This window comes from Biomphalaria glabrata, chromosome 5 (assembly GCF_947242115.1).
Source record: "Biomphalaria glabrata chromosome 5, xgBioGlab47.1, whole genome shotgun sequence".
Taxonomy (NCBI): Eukaryota; Metazoa; Mollusca; class Gastropoda; family Planorbidae; genus Biomphalaria; species Biomphalaria glabrata.
In genome coordinates, this window is record NC_074715.1 from 23,788,901 (window position 1) to 23,810,097 (window position 21,197).

The 21,197-nt window shown below is 32.4% G+C and overlaps 1 protein-coding gene across 6 annotated transcripts in view; it reads right to left on the reverse strand.

The window, feature by feature from the left end:
• Window positions 1-21,197, reverse strand: part of LOC106065439 (solute carrier family 17 member 9-like) — a 23,819-nt gene continuing 2,622 nt past the window's right edge. The window contains exons 1-14 of one of the 6 annotated variants that reach the window (XM_056030851.1): window positions 18,538-19,059; window positions 17,615-18,505; window positions 16,437-16,571; window positions 15,114-15,240; window positions 14,792-15,011; window positions 12,527-12,626; window positions 10,724-10,797; window positions 9,089-9,260; window positions 8,827-8,923; window positions 8,563-8,650; window positions 7,222-7,256; window positions 5,872-6,043; window positions 5,546-5,575; window positions 1-2,646 (exon numbers count right to left, since the gene is read on the reverse strand). In XM_056030851.1, the coding sequence (XP_055886826.1) occupies window positions 2,507-2,646; window positions 5,546-5,575; window positions 5,872-6,043; window positions 7,222-7,256; window positions 8,563-8,650; window positions 8,827-8,923; window positions 9,089-9,260; window positions 10,724-10,797; window positions 12,527-12,626; window positions 14,792-15,011; window positions 15,114-15,240; window positions 16,437-16,549 (1,368 nt within the window). In that variant the 5' untranslated portion in view covers window positions 16,550-16,571; window positions 17,615-18,505; window positions 18,538-19,059 and the 3' untranslated portion in view covers window positions 1-2,506. Of the gene's footprint in view, window positions 2,647-5,545; window positions 5,576-5,871; window positions 6,044-7,221; window positions 7,257-8,562; window positions 8,651-8,826; window positions 8,924-9,088; window positions 9,261-10,723; window positions 10,798-12,526; window positions 12,627-14,791; window positions 15,012-15,113; window positions 15,241-16,436; window positions 16,572-17,614; window positions 19,060-19,086; window positions 19,245-19,284; window positions 19,549-21,197 lie in introns of those variants that run through there. The other 5 variants (XM_013224249.2, XM_056030853.1, XM_013224252.2 and 2 more) reach the window with 5 other exon arrangements.

Genomic DNA, 21,197 nt, shown 5'->3' on the forward strand with positions numbered 1-21,197 from the left:
TTATTAACAACAATGTTATCTTCTTCCATTACTAAAAACATTTTTCAGTTCTCAATGTGATAGATTGACAGCACGACAAGACTACACAAAACTAAGTGTGGCTTAGTTTTTTTTAAGAGCCACTAAAAAATTCAATGTAGAAATTAAAACACACAAAGAAAATTCTTGTAATGCATAAAGTTAAAACAATTTTATTTAATATAATAGTCAACAATAAACAGTGGCAGTTATTACATTGTAGGAATCAGTAGCAGAATATCCTTCAGTGGCTTCTATCATGATGAATTAAGCCTCAACTTTAAGCAGGGCCAGATTTAAGGAAGGCCAGGGGACTACACATGAAAGGGCCTTTGCAATAGTGAAAATAAATCAGTATTTTAAAGGGTCAGCATCTTTTACAAGCTTTTTAAAAACAGTATTTGCATTTTTACCAACTATTTTAATTTTACAGTTGGCAACACTGTTGTAGTTAATAAGTGTCCATTTGTAGTGTGTTTTGTGCTCATAATATACAAAAGCAGCTCTGGATTTACAGCAGTGCATAACCCACAAAAACATACATTAGTTTAAACCAAAATATGCATATTAAATATTTTTGTTTAAAAAAAAAAAAAGGAAATGAGATAAAATGTACATATACTCTCTTTCCTCTAAAACATGGCATGATTTTAGTAACAAGTATTCTTATTCATAATAAGTGAGTTTTTCATGAAGGCTTTTGACAAAGTGTAGGGGCCTCCTCCTGACCTCCACTTACTTCAACCCAGCCCTGACTATAAGTGGTGCCTAATATATTCTCATATAGGACAAATAGGTTTTGGCAGTTTTTTTAAACCATTTTTGGTAACAAATAGATGCTGAAATACAAACATAACTTACAAAAGTTTTATAAGATGAGAAAAAAAAGGAAATATATGTCTACTTAATCTTGTAAGTACATGACAATAACAGTGAAGTGGGCCTAAAATATATATATGTAAAAAAAAAGGTTATAAGTCACAAGGTGAAATGTGTTGGTCTAAAAGTCAAAAGTTACTAATATAAGCACTCACTGGACTCATTTAAACCTAATGTAAGTTCTAGTCAAGACACTTGTTTTACCAAAGCCAGATACAAATCTAATAAGATAAAAACATAATAAAACATTTGATTAGGAGTGTATTCATTTGGAAGGGTTAAAACAGGGGTTCTATGGCCAACACAATAGACCAATTACCTATAGCCTAAAGAGATAGTAGGTTATAAGAAATATTCATTAGAGTTGAGAAAATACTCTCATCCAAAATTTCAACACAAGATATTCAGAATTTTTACAATATGCATTGTTGATACATTTGTTTTAAAGTCATGTTGTTGTGTTGTGTTATGTATATTTCCAGTTGCATTTATAAAAAATAATTTCAAATCTTTTGGGCAGCACAAACACTAACTTACTGCTACTAAAATATCAATCGTATTTACATTCTTTAACTTTTAACTGCTGCCAAGTCAAAAAGTACAATAAGGATTAGCTCCATTCATTTCATACTTCTAATTATTATGGTCCTTTGTATGTGTTTTTTTTAATCAATTGTACTAAATTACTCAGACATTGAACCTGAAATGTTTCTTTTTAAGTTTCAGGCAAATGTTGTTACAAGTATCACAATAATTATCACAACATTTTTATTTTTCACTTTCATTGAAGAAAGTTTACATTTGAAAATTGCCTTGTAGCTCTCAATGGTTCCATGAACTTATGAAGGCAACCATTTTTCCATTTATACAAATATAAGACATTTCATCATGTAAGTAAAAAAACAACCCAAAAACTAGAGATTATCTTCATTATCCCACATTTTGTAGATACTTTTTAAAATTTGTCTGCTACTGTGATTATGCTCAAGAAACTATATAAACTACAAGTAAAGACAAACAAATTAATAACTAAGTGTGGAAGTGAAATATTTATGACACTAAAAGACAAATTACTTATTGAATCATGAGATTCAAGTCTGAAAGAGAATGATAGTATATTAGCTTGTTAAACAAAGTTTTGTTGTTGTGTTGTTTTTTTTACAATACTGACAAAAAAACTAAATCAAATATCAAAAGAAAAAAAAATCCCATAGATAAAATTTAATTTAAAAAAGGAAAAAAAAAAAAGACAAATGAATATAGTGTGAAAATAAAAAAAAAGAAAAGAAAAGTAGAAAATGTTTCTTTTTTTTTATGTTAAAGAGTTAAGGTTTATTAATATAAGATTTTACATACTTTTCAATAAAAAAACAACAACACATTAACAAAGCTTTAAGATATCCCACAATTTAAATCACCAGTTAACAATTAATATCATGACCAATGGTCCCAAAGTATATTACAAAAATGTTTTGACTATTATTTACAAAGCATACATGATAGTTTGTTATTGAGTTATCTATAAAATATCTAACAATTTAAAACACAGCATGTTGTCTAATGTTAAGTATCACCGAGTAGTACTGTCTTTAGATCATTTCTGGATTTTTCACACAATTTTCTTCCCAGTACCAAACAGTGTGAAAGCTGCCCATCCAACTAAACATATGACAGCCGTCTGAGAAAAAACAGCATTCCAGCTTTTGGTCACTTCAAGTATATGTCCTGCAATATAAACTCCAACAAAACCTGGAGATTAAAAGGCAAACTAGAGTTGGTCAGAATGCTAACTAAACTAAGAGATGATAGGAGTAATAACTAGATAAACTAGAGACGGTAAGAATGCTAAATAGCACTAGAGATGGTAAGAATGCTAAATAGCACTAGAGATGGTAAGAATACTAAATAGCACTAGAGATGGTAAGAATGCTAAATAGCACTAGAGATGGTAAGAATGCTAAATAGAACTAGAGCTGGTAAAAATGCTAAACAGCATTAGAGATGGTAAGAATGTTAGCAAGGTAAACTAAACTAACTCAACTAAAAATGGTCATGTTAATGCCATAAAACTGAAGATACAAACAATAAATATTAATGTAAATAATATAAATAGTCATTTAAATAAACTACAAATGTAATGATATGTAACAGCACATTTCACTTTCAAATTCTTGGTAGGGCGACAATTACTGTTATGAGGAATAACTGTAAATATAACCAGCTCCAACAGGAACTTCAGCCTAACCATTTAAGATTGTATCATTGTGCTGGTTTAGATTAAGTAAGTGTGACGGTGGGGAAATGTGACATGGGTTTGGCGCGTTTAATGTCTAGGGGATGATTATTTTTAAAGCTATCACACACCAACCTATCAGCATATGTATCAGGAGCAGACACGCAACGAGACAAGCAATGAAAGATAATTACAAAAGTTAAAAATGTAGAATATTTATTTACATAAATATACATATAAGAATAAAAAGGGGGAGGATTTGCATCTATCTCTAAATAATACTAGATTTAATCATCACTCTTGCACTGAATAAGAGAGTATGTCACTTTGTCCTCTGACTTAGCTGGTTGTCCTGTTGATGTCGCAGCTGGCTGTGTCCTGGCTTGAGGTTCTGCAGCTGGAGGTGGCGCTCTAGCGGATAGAGGGACGCCGGTGATATAGTTCTTGTGGAGTCTCAATCCAAAGTTCTAATATCTGTAGTGGGCACAGTAGGGCGGGTGGCCTGCTACCGTGGGCACAAGGTTACTGCGGGCAGAGCTGATCTGCCGTGGGCAGCGTAGTTGACAGGATTGGTCCCGTGAGTTGCAGAGGGTTTGGCGTAGCTATGACGTCTCACACAGATCTGGGTCTATAGGGACGTTGCACCTAACAAGTTGACAGGTGGGCTGTCGAATAGGCGGGCAAGGCCGATAGCGCCAAGTAGTAGAGTTGAGTAGATCTCAGTAGGCAAGTGCGGTGCTGAATAGCACTAAGCACACAAATAGGCAAACACCTGAGGGAGGCTGCGGATAAATAAAGACAAGTTAGGACATGTCTCTCATACATCTTATCGATGCCCTCGACTGAGGTGCATTCGTCAGATTGGTGAAATTGCTTTAGAGCACAATGAGGAGATGATGACAAATGGGATTTGGAAAACAGATGGCTGATAGTAGCAATATAAAAGTGTACAAAAAGGGGAAGTAATAATTAAAAAATGTACATAGAAGGGGAAATAATAATCTCAAGTAAACAACACAGGTGGATAGAGAAAGAAAGGGGGGGGGGGGTGAATTGGGCTGTTGTCAGCGACCCTGACGGTATGTTTACATATGACCATCGGTCGAGAACAATGGAGCGCGCCTGAATGGAGAGGGTGTCTGTTCAAGCGGCGCAACTCTCGTTAGAGTGAAATGACTACAGGGGAGATAATTCAATACAGGGGAGATAACTCATCTCTCTTTTCTAGACGCAGTATTAGTGCGCTAGTAAAATTATCAAGGCGGTCAACCGAGATAAAGGAAATAAAATAAGGTGTACAGACATATACATGGTTGCATCAACGATCAATTGAGCAACGTAGCATTAATAGATTAATGCAATACATAAAATATACATTAGCCATGTTCATGTTTTCTACTTACGACAGTGAGAAATACACAATGCACTAATTAAATATAAATGAAATAATAAACTACACATGATAATATCCAGTGGAAATAGCACAAAAGTAATTAAGATGGAACTTGTGATTAAGTTCGGCTTACCACCAGGTATTCCTCTAGGAGAAAGGATAAATGAAGTAGTCCAGACTCGATTGCTCAGCGATAGAGAAATAAGAGGGTCTGATTTGATTTGGATCTAATTTATATAGGCCTGGAAAATGTGGGCGGAAACAGGAAATGTCCTAGGCTAAGATTTATCTTACACGTGGGTGGATTTGACTCGAGGTGGGAGTCGCACCTTGGACAGATCAAATGGGAGTGTTGGTCCGCGTGATCTCCTAGATCAAAGAGAGACATGGGAGGAAGGGGAAGAGTGACTTGCATTCCTCACAAGGTGGTGTCATCTGTGCCCGTCAGACATCCGCCAGTACGATCAAAGAGAACGTGTCCATCTTTGCCCCAGTCAAGGGAAGATAAGTCGAGAGACGCGGCCTAGCTATCTCCAATGTGGTCAACTAAGTCTAGCCTGGAGGGGAAAAGGTGGTGCGGGTGAAGAATTTAGGGGTAGGATGGTGAAATAATTAAAAATAAAATAAATAAATAAAGATAAATAATAATTAATGCTGGGATAAATTTGAGTGACTCTGACAGCGAGTTTTTGACTTGTCACAGTAAGAAATGTCTCTTTCAACTGGTAAGTGCAATGAGAGTTTCAAGTTAAAATGCTAGCATCTTTTTTTTTTATGGAGGGGTGGGGGTATTATGGACAAACCTGAGTTATCTGACTTAAATTGGTATCTGATTTTGAGAATAGTAAAACTAGTAGGATTTTGTTCTGGCCACATACAAAAACATATGAGCTTTACATCACATGTCCCTAGGCACTAGGTCTCAAAATAAAATGTACTTAATTAAATTTATATAATAATTAATGCCAAAGAAAAAAAGACATTAGAATTCTAAGAAAAAAATTATATGATCTTATGTTTACCTGGTATTGCTCCTGCCATATTCATTATCCCTAATAAAACCAAACAGAATACAAAGACATTTTAACCAGAAGAGACTTTAAAGAACATAATTTTAAAACAAAAACATTTTTAATAATTATTTCAAGAAAATTTTTTGTTCTGAATAGATATAAAAGAAAAGTAAAGCAAGCTATGAAACAAATATACTAAAAACAATATAACTATTACATATTTAAAACAACATCAGTTTTTCTAATTAAAAAAAAAAAAAGGATTTCAATGTATAAACAATTGAGTTTAAATTTGAAGACAAACAAAAATGTAAAAAAAAGAGACTAAACTGTACCAAATATTGATCCTGCATGTTTTGGAGCAATATCTTGTGGATTCACAAAGATACCACTGTTATGAAAGCCACAGCATGCTACAGCAAGAGCCATGACTATCAAACATGATGTGTAACTACTGGCATAAGAGATCATAAACAGAAAAAAGGCTGTTCCACATAAGGCCACTGTCTGAAAGAACAGAGCAAAAGAACAAGCAATAAATAATTATCAACAAATCAGAACAATCTCCAAACTACTTATTTAAATCTTTTGCAATTTGTTTGAATCTTTCATAACCTATTTCAATTTTATGTGTTTTTTGGTCTAACAGAAGAAATGTGAAAATATTCCACCAAAACTCCATAATTTTAAGTTCACATATTTTTTTTGTTGAATGTTTTGTTAAACAGGGTGTCAGAAAGCCAGAGATATTGCCAACCAACTTTCCTTCCTTAGCTGAACTTACTAGACAATGTAGTACCAACCAACTTACCTTCCTTAGCTGAACTTACTAGACAATGTAGTACCAACCAACTTACCTTCCTTAGCTGAGGTTATTAGACAATGTAGTACCAACCAACTTTCCTTCCTCAGCTGAGGTTACTAGACAATGTAGTACCAACCAACTTTCCTTCCTCAGCTGAGGTTACTAGACAATGTAGTACCAACCAACTTTCCTTCCTCAGCTGAGGTTACTAGACAATGTAGTACCAACCAACTTTCCTTCCTCAGCTGAGGTTACTAGACAATGTAGTACCAACCAACTTTCCTTCCTTAGCTGAACTTACTAGACAATGTAGTACCAACCAACTTTCCTTCCTCAGCTGAGGTTACTAGACAATGTAGTACCAACCAACTTTCCTTCCTCAGCTGAGGTTACTAGGCAATGTAGTACCAACCAACTTTCCTTCCTCAGCTGAGGTTACTAGACAATGTAGTACCAACCAAGTTTCCTTCCTCAGCTGAGGTTACTAGACAATGTAGTACCAACCAACTTTCCTTCCTCAGCTGAGGTTACTAGACAATGTAGTACCAACCAACTTTCCTTCCTCAGCTGAGGTTACTAGACAATGTAGTACCAACCAACTTTCCTTCCTTAGCTGAGGTTACTAGGCAATGTAGTACCAACCAACTTTCCTTCCTCAGCTGAGGTTACTAGACAATGTAGTACCAACCAACTTTCCTTCCTCAGCTGAGGTTACTAGACAATGTATTGCCAACCAAGTTTCCTTCCTCAGCTGAGGTTACTAATCAATGTATTGAGTAACTATCAAAATTTTAAAAAAGACCTCAGGATTGATTGCTAAATTTCTTTCTACCACTTTGTCCCACAATATAATTAAAAAAAAAAAGAAAATTGTAAATACCTCCATTGTTTTTCTCACAAAGGTAACACTATAACCTGTGCAAACAGAAACAAGGAAAAGAAACTAAAATATCTCATACTTTTAGCAATAAATGATTTTAAAACAAAGCCTACAATAAGTGTAGGTAGTTTACAAGAATTTTTTTTCCACCAATGATACAGTCATACACAGTTTTAATTTTTTTTTTTCGCAACTGTTTCCACATTAGGCACAGGAAGTTTTTGTTGCCCCATGACTTTTTGTATGTCATTCTTTTGGCACCATTGTTTTTTGCTGAACGTTTTCTTTTTGGCCAAGCTTGATCTCTGTGTAAGTGTGTAGAGTTGCTCAGTAGGTTTTGTATGAGCCATAGTTGGTCATGGGCAGAGTGGGCCCATATTGTATCAAGGTGTATCTTCATATTATGCTATTATTCTAATTTGTATATATTTGATTGACTAATTGAGACATATTATTGGCTTCGTTAATTACTATTCATTGGCCATTGCACACATCATCTCATTAACCATCTGTCAAGTTAACGCTGGTTGTTCAGTACCATGAGTTACTATTTTTGTGATACTTTTTAAAATAATTATTAACAAGGACATTCATGTGTCCAAATGTCTCTTACAAGTTTGCTGGAGTGTAATAAAGTTTATCTGTTTGCTGGAGTGTAATAAAGTTTATCTGTTTGCTGGAGTGTAATAAAGTTTATCTGTTTGCTGGAGTGTAATAAAGTTTATCTGTTTGCTGGAGTGTAATAAAGTTTATCTGCTTGCTGGAGTGTAATAAAGCTTATCTGCTTGCTGGAGTGTAATAAAGTTTATCTGTTTGCTGGAGTGTAATAAAGTTTATCTGCTTGCTGGAGTGTAATAAAGTTTATCTGCTTGCTGGAGTGTAATAAAGTTTATCTGCTTGCTGGAGTGTAATAAAGTTTATCTGTTTGCTGGAGTGTAATAAAGTTTATCTGTTTGCTGGAGTGTAATAAAGCTTATCTGCTTGCTGGAGTGTAATAAAGTTTATCTGCTTGCTGGAGTGTAATAAAGTTTATCTGTTTGTTGGAGTGTAATAAAGCTTATCTGCTTGCTGGAGTGTAATAAAGTTTATCTGCTTGCTGGAGTGTAATAAAGTTTATCTGTTTGCTGGAGTGTAATAAAGTTTATCTGCTTGCTGGAGTGTAATAAAGTTTATCTGTTTGCTGGAGTGTAATAAAGTTTATCTGACTTATCACATAAAAAGTGAACTATCTGACAAGATAAAAATGACTTAAGACTATCTCCCCTTAAAGAAACAATAATAGAAAATTGTTGTTTTTTTTTTACTCCTAAGTCAAAAATGTAAAAAGGTAATAAAACCAACCTTTAGTAATCATTTTGTCAGCCAGCCATCCACTACCAATAGAACTTGGTATAGTAACTACCCAGGGTACAACATTAAAGACCCAACCCTGAAACACAAACAAGGGATGAACCAAAATAGATGAAATATTGCAAAATCTTCACTAACCGTAAAATATTTGAATGAAATACATTCATGAGGAAAAGAAGACCATTAGACTGACTCATCAACTATTTGAACTGAAAAGCTAATCTAGATTAATTAAGATAGCAATAATGTACCTACCTTGGCAGTTGGAAAGTTTTCATGGAAATAGGTTGGAATCCAGGATAATAAAATGAAAAATGCATTGTTTTCACAAAAATGACCAACTAAAATTGACCTGCAGATATTTATTGGTAAGTACTTTTTCATTAAATATATAAAAAAAAAAATGTGGAAAAAAAAAAAAAAAAAAAGAACAAGGTTTTTGTTTACTACATAATGGGACTCGTTACAAATTTAACGGTCACAAAAATTGTATCTATTTTATAAAGCATTAACTCACCAAAATGCTGGCTTTGTAAAGAGATATACCCATGGCACTGATGTTCTTGGTTCTGGTTTGAATTTATCATTGTCAAGTGACAAGCTCTCTTTATGAGAAACAACAGATCTGCTGCGCTGCTTAGCCATTAACATATAGCGCATCAAAAGCATCCAGGATAACCCAATCAAGCCTGAATAAATAAAAGAATGTTTTTAATTATTTGTAAATCATATTACTTTTTAAAATTTTTGCCCCATTGGCTCAATTTAGGCCATGTCATTGTAGATCATATTAAAACAAATGTAAAGGTAGTTATACTATATAACAATAGTAGACATATCCATTAGTACTGAGCCCATACTGCCAACAATAAGAGTTCTGAAAATGCAGGTCGCAAGAGGTTTTGCATAGTCATCTGAAATACTGCCCTCAACCTTAATCTTGGGAATCATTATTTTTTATATACACAATTAGGTCTGAAGCATTCTGATTTTGTCGATCCCAGTTTTAACAAAATTATGAGTGACCTAAAAATGAAATGAGAGCTATAATTAACCAAAATTGACATAGTTAATACCTGCCAACATTCATAAAATATTATTAATGTTTTAAATGCAATTACTAATTAGTATTTTTTGTTAATGTAGCTGTTAGTCTAATTTTTGTATACTAAGATGCTGATCACACATGAAATTTCTTAGGATTTTTATTAAATGATGTAACATATTGGCATAATTTTCTTCCAACTGTTGGAATTCTCAGATGCTAATTTTTAAGCAGATCAAAAATGTAATCCTATACAGAGGACTCAGGATTAATTTATGAAACTGTTTGTTGTTTCTTTGTTTTTTTCTTCTATGTCCTTATACAAAAAGTGTTTCATTTAAAATTAGTTAAGCCAGGTATCTGATAATTGGAATAAAACTAACAATTTCTGTGCCCTATACCACCTTTTCACCCACATATAACAAAAGCCAGAATGGTATGTCTGTTGCATCATGTCTACATGTCTGTATGTGTGCCTAGTAAAAGACTGGCTGACACCCCTACCATCCCCACTTTCTGTCACACACACATCAGACAATATGCATTGTGTTGTAATCACCAACACAGACTCTACTGATACTTTCTAATATCATCATTTTGTTCAAACCTAATAGAATACAAAATCTCTTACAATAATAACAAAAATGGGATTACTACAGATCATTAAGATAGTGCCCAAGAAAGCTTTGACAAAAAATAAGGTATTTAGCCAAACTCTTTGTCAACACTGAAAAACAGCCAAAAAAAAAATTTAAAAAAATGAAACGGCCACACATTTAACGGAAATAGCTTTGAAGAACATCCTTACAATTCTGTTATTTTTATTGATGAAGTGTAATCCAAATTCTTAATTTGAAGGCACTCCCTATTCCCTAGCACTTTTAATTAAAAAAGATTCCACAATATTTAATTATCAGTTAACAAGAAAGTCATAATTTTACATTTTAACAAAATTAATAAGAAAAAGGTTACATAAATCCCAAATAACTAAACAAATTTTTAACTTTCCAAAATCTATAATTTGTTTAAATTAAACTATCTTATCAAAGACCAGTGTCACAGTTTATATGTTTTTACAGTTCAAAACTTTAATGACCATGTACTAACCTATGATATAAAAAGGTACAGACCAACCAAAGTAATCCATTAGTACTGAGCCCATACTGCCAACAATAAGAGTTCTGAAAATATACAAAAGAAATGAAAAAAAAAGTGGCAAAGGGAGTTTGTGTAAAACAATCAGCTCATAGGTAATCCCTGAAGATCAATTCACACTCACACAGACAATATTAAAACTCATACTTAAATTGTAACAGTGACCATGCATAAACCATAAACCAAAAAAAAAAAAAAAAGTATCATTGACTAAGTTTTTAAAAAATTTAGATTTTTTTTTTGGCTGTGTATTTTTCATCCAGTTTAACAAGTGTTTATAAAATGTTTTACTTGTTTCAGATGTTCCTTCAGAGTTGAAGATAATCTACTTCTTAATCAAACCTCCTGAATGATGGGAGAGGGCAGGCTATGAACCTGGGACCATTGAAATGACTGAATGACAGGAACAACATGCATACCGCACGAACGGCAGTAATTGTATGTTAAGTGTGAATATAATAATGCATGTAAAGTGTAAATATAATAATGTATGTTAAGTGTAAATATAATTAAATGTTAAGTGTAAATATAATAATGTATGTTAAATGTAAATATAATAATGAATATATATTATTTTTATAATGTGCAGGAAACAATAAATAAAAAAATAATTAAACCCCTGAAAGATCATGTTTCTAGCTATAAAATTTCATGCGGTTGCTGTTTATATGAACTAAAGAATAGCAGTGACCACAATGTTCTTAGATGTTGGCAAAGGTCAGCTCTGCAATGCTCTACTACTAAGAAGAATATGCAAGATTCAACCCAAATTTAGCTACTAACTAAAAGCAAAGAAGCTTGCTATAGCATTTATACTCGCTCGTATTGACTAGAATAATGTTGTGCTAGCAAGTCTGAGGATTAAGTCACCTAGCTGCAGTGCTGCTTGATTAGTTTTACAGAAAAAAAGACATGACACTGACTCCATGTGAGGGTAAGAAACAGTTAAATGGGAATCACACTGTGTCATCAGTGACAATAATGAAATACTCTCATACCTAAGTAAACTGATCATTCCATATGGCCCTCAGAGTTTCCTGCACTTATGCAATTCATCTCTTCTAGTTGTGCTACCTTTTTCCCTATATATTTTTGTTTTATTTTAGTCTAGTAAATTACTCTATACATCAAAATGTATACCTCATTTTATTTTCACAATTATACTTCCTAAATATATAAAATAAATAATTTTAGAATGCACATGTTAGGTGTCAACTTTATTTGGTATGAATGCAAATGACAAGAAAATGTTTTTGGTCTTTATTGATTTGCTTGTTACTAACACAGAAGGGGTGGTGGTTGAATAGTTTGAATCTCAGTGAAGAATGGGATTTTGAATTTCGGGATTTTTAGGATGTCCCTGAGTTCACCCATCTCTAACAGTCACATGACACCCTCGCTAACCATCAGCCATAGAAACAGATGAACTTTACAGCATCTGCCCTATAGAATGCAATGTCTGAAATAATTTACAACCTAGGTTTGTTTATATGGTAGAGTAATACCAGTGAAGTAAATACATTATTTTTAAAGAAGCATCTTACAAGACACAAACATTCCCACAATTTTTTTTATTCCAAAAACACGAAGTATGCTAGAATAAAGTATTTTTTTCAATTGATAAAAAAAGGTGATTTAGATTGATTACAATTATTGTGGTTATTTATATAATAATACAATTAATAAAACTAATGAAGAAGAAATGAGTTATTCCCCAAAAGATTTTAAAAAATTTAATACTTTTAAAGCGCTTACCCAAAATGTGAACCTGAAGCGACAACACTAAATAAAAAAGATCTTTGATGCTCTGAAACTTTCCTTGAAATAATACTTGTCATACCAGGGAAATGAAAACCTTTTTTTTTTTAAACAAACAAAAAACAAAAACAAAAAATATATATATGTGTTTGAAGTTATCAAAATATAACTATAAATCATTTATATAATTGTATCCTCATCAAGGATAGTGGACTGACAGAAACATACTAGAATAATATAGTGACAGCTAATCAGCTAGACATGACAATTCCCATCTTGCAGACACTTAAGTTACTGATAAATTTAAAATTAACTTTGCTATATTAACTATTTTACTTGTAAAATGATAACTTCTCAACAAGGAATAAATGTTCAGCTAATTAACCTACACCTGATCATTTTATTTTATTTTTAACTGCATGTGTGTATAAAATATTGTGCTCATAACACCTTGCACTAAGACAATAACCACCTGCCTTTCAGTTTAGAACCAATTCTTGAGCCCTTAATGGCTCACAGTAACATTCTTATGGTCTTTGTCAGTATTAGGTATGGTGAGACTGAATGTATTATTCTCCTAGTTCTTTATATATGAAAATGTTACTTTCCTTTGTTTTGTACTTCCAAAGGTATGAATGGTTAACAGTATGCACAATTTGTGTTCTGAATGTTTGTAATTTTCTGTAGGACAAGAGAAGTTTTGTGAATGGTTTGAATTTGTTGTAGGACAAGAGGAGTTTTGTGAATGGTTTGAATTTGTTATAGGACAAGAGGAGTTTTGTGAATGGTTTGAATTAGTTGTAGGACAAGAGGAGTTTTGTGAATGGTTTGAATTTGTTGTAGGACAAGAGGAGTTTTGTGAATGGTTTGAATTTGTTGTAGGACAAGAGGAGTTTTGTGAATGGTTTGAATTTGTTGTAGGACAAGAGGAGTTTTGTGAATGGTTTGAATTTGTTATAGGACAAGAGGAGTTTTGTGAATGGTTTGAATTAGTTGTAGGACAAGAGGAGTTTTGTGAATGGTTTGAATTTGTTGCAGGACAAGAGGAGTTTTGTGAATGGTTTGAATTTGTTGTAGGACAAGAGGAGTTTTGTGAATGGTTTGAATTTGTTGTAGGACAAGAGGAGTTTTGTGAATGGTTTGAATTTGTTGTAGGACGAGGAGTTTTGTGAATGGTTTGAATTTGTTGTGGACAAGAGGAGTTTTGTGAATGGTTTGAATTTGTCGTAGGACAAGAGGAGTTTTGTTAATGGTTTGAATTAGTTGTAGGACAAGAGGATTTTTGTGAATGATTTGAATTTGTTGCAGGACAAGAGGAGTTTTGTGAATGGTTTGAATTTGTTGTAGGACAAGAGGAGTTTTGTGAATGGTTTGAATTTGTTGTAGGACAAGAGGAATTTTGTGAATGGTTTGAATTAGTCGTAGGACAAGAGGAGTTTTGTGAATGGTTTGAATTTGTTGTAGGACAAAAGGAGTTTTGTGAATGGTTTGAATTTTTCTGTAGGACAAGAGGAGTTTTGTGAATGGTTTGAATTTGTTGTAGGACGAGGAGTTTTGTGAATGGTTTGAATTTTTCTGTAGGACAAGAGGAGTTTTGTGAATGGTTTGAATTTTTCTGTAGGACAAGAGGAGTTTTGTGAATGGTTTGAATTTGTTGTAGGACAAGAGGAGTTTTGTGAATGGTTTGAATTTTTCTGTAGGACAAGAGGAGTTTTGTGAATGGTTTGAATTTTTCTGTAGGACAAGAGGAGTTTTGTGAATGGTTTGTAGTTGATTTCCTAGAGAGAAAGAAGACAGATACTTTCATTTTTGTTTTGGATGTTAAACGCATCCTTTCTCGTGATAAATGAAAGTTTTGATTTTATAATAGTTATATGTTTATTTTTTGTTTATTATTAATCTGGATTGTTATAAAATTTTGGTTTTTATTGCCTATTTGCTAAAGTTTTACACTAGTACTCATGTTGACATATTTTGAAGTGATTATCTTTAATAGTTGTTGCCTATATTGGTTGAAGTCATAATGCTCTCTGAATACTCCTGTTAAGCTGTATAAAGCTACCTAATATTTTATAATAATAAAATATTTTTATTTAAAATTGTTATTTATTTTCACTAAAAGCTTATATGGTATTTATAAACATAAATACTAAAATGAATGCAAGAATTTACTAAAGATGATTAACAAAATAATTAGGAGCAAAAAATGAAAATGTGTTGACATAATATATATATATATATATATATATATATAAAAAATACCCTGACTTATTCCCAAAAGAACTCGAGACAACACAACAATGTAAAGAGAGTTATGCTTGTCTGTTGAGAGATATGCTAGCTGAGGTGTCCAAAATGTGATCAATGACCAAACGCATGCAGCTACTGGTAAGACTAGCTCCCCACCAATCCTATCACTCAGATATCCTCCTAAAAACTGCGTCATAGTGTAGCCCCAGAAAAAAGCAGACAAAACTGTTCCCTGTTGAAGAAAAAATTTTAAAAAATTATATATATATATGTGTATTTTTTTAAACATGGAAAACTTACAATTCAATATATTTAGCTTACTGATTTTGCTTACTGATTCTGTTTTATCCCAACCCATCTCTTCTGACAATGGCACAACACAAAGAGGCATCAGTGTCCTGGCAGAGTACAACATGGCTGTTCCAATAAATAATCCAACAAGCCACTGATTTTTTTCACTACTGTTAAAAAATGAATATGAAAAAAAAGTGATTTAATATTTCTGTAAACAATTTTAACTTTCGCTTTTCTGTAGAATATTTCAAATCATACAAAAGGTCAATTATAAATTAATAAAACTATCATGTAAAACAATTCTTAAGTCGTGTGTTATCTGAATTTTTCTTGTCTGGAGAAAGGGCAGAATTTGAGCTTATGCAATAATTTTATTTCAAGCTAACACCCAAATGGTGCAGGAAATACCTGTTTTATATTTTTTTTTAAGTGGTAGAGCTGTTGTGCTCTAATGAAGACTAAGTGACACAAGTGCGAGTCCGCACAGGTGCTCTGCTTTTCAGACGCTCGATAAATAACTGGAAAGCGCTTTAGTAAACCTTTGAAATGTTTATTTACAGGGGAAAATGGTCATTGAATTTTCTATCCTTAGCGTCTCTATTGTCACTCTTTCTAGCATCTCTAAACATGTTGTATTTCCAGCCTGATTCTACCCACTCTTTAGATCCTGAGATTACTACACAAATTACTATGAATATGTATACTAACATAATCATGTTGAATGTGTGTATGCTATCACAACATCATGTCAACTAATCAAGCTCACTTACTGTCATTATAATTATTAGATACAACATACAAAAGCATTGGTCAGAACAGTTTTACCTCGACCAAAATCATAGTCCCAGATTATCATTTTGTTTAACAGTAAATTTTTTACTTTAAAAGAATTTAACAAAAATCTCTACTAGATCTAGATAGATCTAAATCCTACTTGACATACCTATAAAGAAAATTTGGTGGGTTAGGAAATATTTTTTTTTAGTTCTTTTTAACAATGTAGGTTTCATTAGTTGACATTTTGATTTTTCTTCCAACTGACTTCAGGCGGGGTGTTGTGTAAGTCTTTAAGTAAGAGTTATGGCAGGAACACATCTATCTTGCTAATTTACTAACAATTTGGTGGGTTAGGAAATTTTTTTTTTTAGTTCTTCTTAACAATGTAGGTTTCATTAGTTGACATTTTGATTTTTCTTCCAACTGACTTCAGGCAGGGTGTTGTGTAAGTCTTTAAGTAAGAGTTATGGCAGGAACACATCTATCTTGCTAATTTACTAACACATATAAATAGAGCTGTCTGTCTGATTAAATTAGTATAATGTAAATATCTATTATTCTAAGCTTAAGTTATAGATCTACTTACTTTGTCCAGAAGACACCATCTAGATTTACATGTGTTCGAGTCTTCTTTCCTGCTACCTCGACTTTACATTCTTTAAAATACTCATCATCTCTGTCAGTGACAACAGTCGCCATATTTTTATGAATTTTTGAGCAGCTAAAAAAAAATTATGATTCAGGGTGATTCAAATCAAACTTTTCAAAGTGACAGTCAACTTTTCAAAGTGACAGTCAAATTCAAACTAACAAAGACCAAACATAATCTTACTCTTATGCTTACACCATATTAATATTAACTCTACACTATTGTCTATTGTCACTAGATCTATATCCACTACTACTAGATTATCTAGCTTAGTCTAGAAAGTCTAGCTAGGATTCTGGAATCTAGAAGTAGAGATCAGGGTCAAGTAGAGTAGAGAATCTAATCTAGCTAGCAGCTAGATCTAGACTATAAGTCTATATTTCTATATTAGAATCTAGTACTTACTCAAATTATATATCATATAGAAAGTATAAAGACTTGTTATGAATTATATTATATATATATGACATTTTTATCATTTTATGTCTTATTATAATATATATATTATTATCATTCTAGGTTAGTTATAGATCTACAACTACTACTACTACCGTACTACTTTATACTAGATTATCTAGTACTAGTTTTTATAGAATAGATTCTAATTCTAGCTCTACTAGATGACTAGATCTATTTTAGAATAGTAAATAGACATAACATACAGTACAGTATTTAATAAGTTATAGTTAGTCACAATAAATAGTCATAGATCTAGTGACAGTGTAGAGTCTAGTCTAGATGATAGATTTAGTTTAGAATCTAGATTCTATTCTAGACTAGAATCTAGACCTTTAAAAATAAAAGTTTATTTAATCTACTGCTAGACTAGAGGATTTAAATTTATTATAATGATTAATATTAATAATGATATTAATCTAGAATTCTGAATAGTACTATTATATATTATAGTAATTCTAATCTAGTTTTTTAAGTTAAATTTTATTGAATTTCTACTATTCTAGACTAAGATAAGTTCAGTAATCAGTAAGACAGCCTTAGTTAGGGCCTTAGTGACACTTAGTCTAACTCAACTAACTGAGTCCTGAGTAACTCTAAATTACTAAAATTACTTAGACTTAAATATGTCTACGCCTGACACTAAGACTGTCACTCACTCACTGAGAGTTGAGAGTCACTGAGACTGAGTTGACTGTCACTGAGACTCAGAGAGACGACTGACTGAGTCTAGACTCTAGAACTACTACTAGACTAGAACTAGAGTACTCTAGCTAGTAGTCTAGAGTAACAAACTAGATCTATATTAATTCTATATTATATATATAGTAGTTTATTTATTTCGGACATTACATGAATTCGGACATTCGCTGTTTTTTGTGGTCATTAAATAATTATTTTAATATGTATTATAAAACTAGCGCGCTGTATAATGTGCTTGTCCATTTTCCAATGATTCTAACCCAATTTCCTTCCATTTAGCTATCTTTTTATGTAAGAAAAACGAATTTCAAATTAGTTAGTCAGGTTGTTGTTTTTTCCTATGTTACCCGGATGACTTTACCTCTTCCTAGAGTTAAGACTATATTTTTTTATTTTCTAAGTCTATACTAATGAGCCCGGCAATATTTATTCTGTTTTTGGAGCTAATTTATTTGATTCATAAGCCAAGTTTTCTAATTCCATATCAAAAAAAAATTAATACGGTGTCCGAATCAAATTACGATTTTCTTACCAAAATTTATTTCGGACAGCCAGTTTTGGACATCAATAAAAATGATCTTATATTATATTTGTTCGTTTGTTGTTATTATTTTTAAATAGAGAATAAATGGGCAAATGTTTGGAGTGAGCTTGGTACATTGAATGAAGTTAAATGCTTAGATCTAGACCTACTAGATAGATCTAGATTTATATAGAGAGAATATAGAGGATTCAGTTAGGCAAGAATGGCTATCGTAACCTGTAGGGGCCTACTATACTACAAAAGATCATCTGTATTAGAAATTTATTAAATTAATAAACAAAAAAAACACAAACATTCAACACATCTAATCATGCAAACCCCAAACATTCAACACACATAAAATAAACAAACATAAAATAAGTCTAAAGGTCGGTGCAGAAATCACTATTCCAGTGACCTAATTTTGGTAGAATAAGTGTGTTCATATTTTTATTTTTTTGTGTTCGTATTTATGCATAGTTTGAAAACATCGTTATGATTTCATGTGATGGGCTATGCCTGGGGATCTTAAAATTTAGTTAATGTTAATATAGAATTAAAATCTGAGTTTATTGATGCCTAAATATAGAGACTGTCCGAAATAAATTATTGTGTCCGGAATCAAATAATGTGGGTCAAATGTGTCCGAATTAAATGAAAACACACGGCGTCTTTGACCTTAAATATAATAAATATAGGTTTGGGGAACAAATATAAGTAGTCATCCTTATTCTCCTTTAACTAAAGAAGATTTTGATACGTCATTTTCTTTTCTATGTCAAACCATTGTCAAATAATGCGCTGTCAAAGTCAAACTTTCAAATTTGGGCCTATAGGTGTCCGAATAGCATAAACTACTCTAGATCTAACTAGAGTAACTAGAGAGAGAGAGAGAGAGCTGCTAACCTATAGACTAGAGTATAGTCTATAGTATAGATCTAGATTCTAGACTAGATAGTCTCTATCTCTATCTAGAATCTAGCCTCAGTCTATACTATAGTATAGATCTAGACTAGAGTCTAAATCTAGAATATATTCTATAGATCTATATTCTATATATAAATTATATAGATTTAGATCTAGATATCTAGATAGTCTATTCACTATTGTTATTGTGGATCTAATGATGTAGACTCTAGATCTAGCTTTAGGACTTTTATTTAGACTCATTGAAAAAGAGCTCTCATAAGTAGTACTTCATAAAATTGGATTAGATTTAGTCTTTGGTAGGTGTCAACCACAATGTGTATAGAATGAAATAAGGGTAATATGAATTAAATCTTACTTATATAATTGATAATATAGCATAGTCAATCAGTCATTCAAAATCCATCTTTCTTTGAACTAAATAACCTAGAAACTAGATTTTAGATCTAAAAAATATTTAAAAAAAAAAAAAGTAGCTCTAGGTGCCTATCCAAAAAAAATAAAAATTGTGTCAATAATTTAAAAAACAAATGTAAATCATGAAAACGCTGTTGATTTTGTCAATCTATCTATCTATCTATATATATATATATATATATATATATATATATATATATATATATATATATATATATCCATCTAGCAGTGCTACTATCACCATTATCTTTCGGTTCACGTAGACCTAGACCTAGAAGATGTTTGGGGTGGAGATGGGCAGGCGGCATTCCATTGGAAATGCTAAAACAGGTCAATTATCTGTGCCTCGTGTTTGATCTGTAGATACATTTAGGAAGCCAGGCTGCAAACGAAGTCCAATATACCAGAGGGTTCCGCTGATTGGCCATCGTCCGTGCTACTCTCACTTGTCAGGGCAGAAGGACAAAAGGTCACCGTTCTTGTTGAACACCTGGGTGCAGGTGTCAATCACATTGACGGTTCCACGACAATTCGTTCACTGACATTTCGTTCACCGACAAATCGTTCACGCGACTACTCGTTCACCAGACATTTCGTTCACCCGACAATTCGTTCACGCGACATATCGCTCACGGACTATTCGCTCACAGATAACTTGTTCACCGACAACTTGTTCACCTACAGTTGGTTCACGACAAATCGTTCACACGACAAATCGTTCACGCGACTATTCGTTCACGGCACCGACAAATTGTTCATAGACAAATCGTTCACTGGATAGTAACATATTGTTAATATTATATATTCTCGTCGCGTGTTTAATTTATTTACATTAAAACTATTATTTCCAAAAACAAAAAATTTCTAGAGATCAGGGTCTAATCCGAGTTTATTTAATGTTGTTGTTGTTGTTGTTGTTAATATTTTGTTAATGAGGACAGTATGTGATAAAAATTATACTTAAAAGAAAAAAAAAATAGATCTTACAAGCTAGCTGAAAAATGTAAACGGGCCCTCACTTTACTATAGGTAACATTTTTACTTTCACCTTTAATATACCTTTACACCCCCCTCATTTTTTTCATCTACCGGGAATCTACCCATTCATCTGGATACTCTAGTTAACACCTAGTTGAGTGCTAGTCAGACTGGCTCCTCTGGAAGTAATCAAACTTTATTGGACATTGCCTATACACATGTTCAATCTGTTAACATTGAAAATATATACTAGACACTAGTATAGTACTTTCCATCAAGTTTAAAAGAAGTTTTATTTTATTTTTATTTTAGTTAACTTGTTTCTATATGTGACCACCCATTGGTAGACTAATTTGATTGCTTGGACCTCAATAACAAATTTATTGAAACAATTTTATTTTGTTGTATTGCGATAAATTATAATTTTTTGATAGGGAACCAAAATATTTCTTAGTGTTGTATATGTAATTAGTTTTTTTTTCTTAGATGTCTTAATTGATATTAACCTTAGATCTGTATCTAGTATGTGACGTTCAGAGTTGAACAGTGAAACCATATATTGTACCAAATCTAGTACCATTGTTAAAAATCTAAATTATCTCTCGTAAAAACACTGAAAGGATTGTGGAAAAAATACTAGTGTGTCTGAGCTAGCCAGGAAAACCAGTGACTTGGCAGAATGCATGACGCGTAGG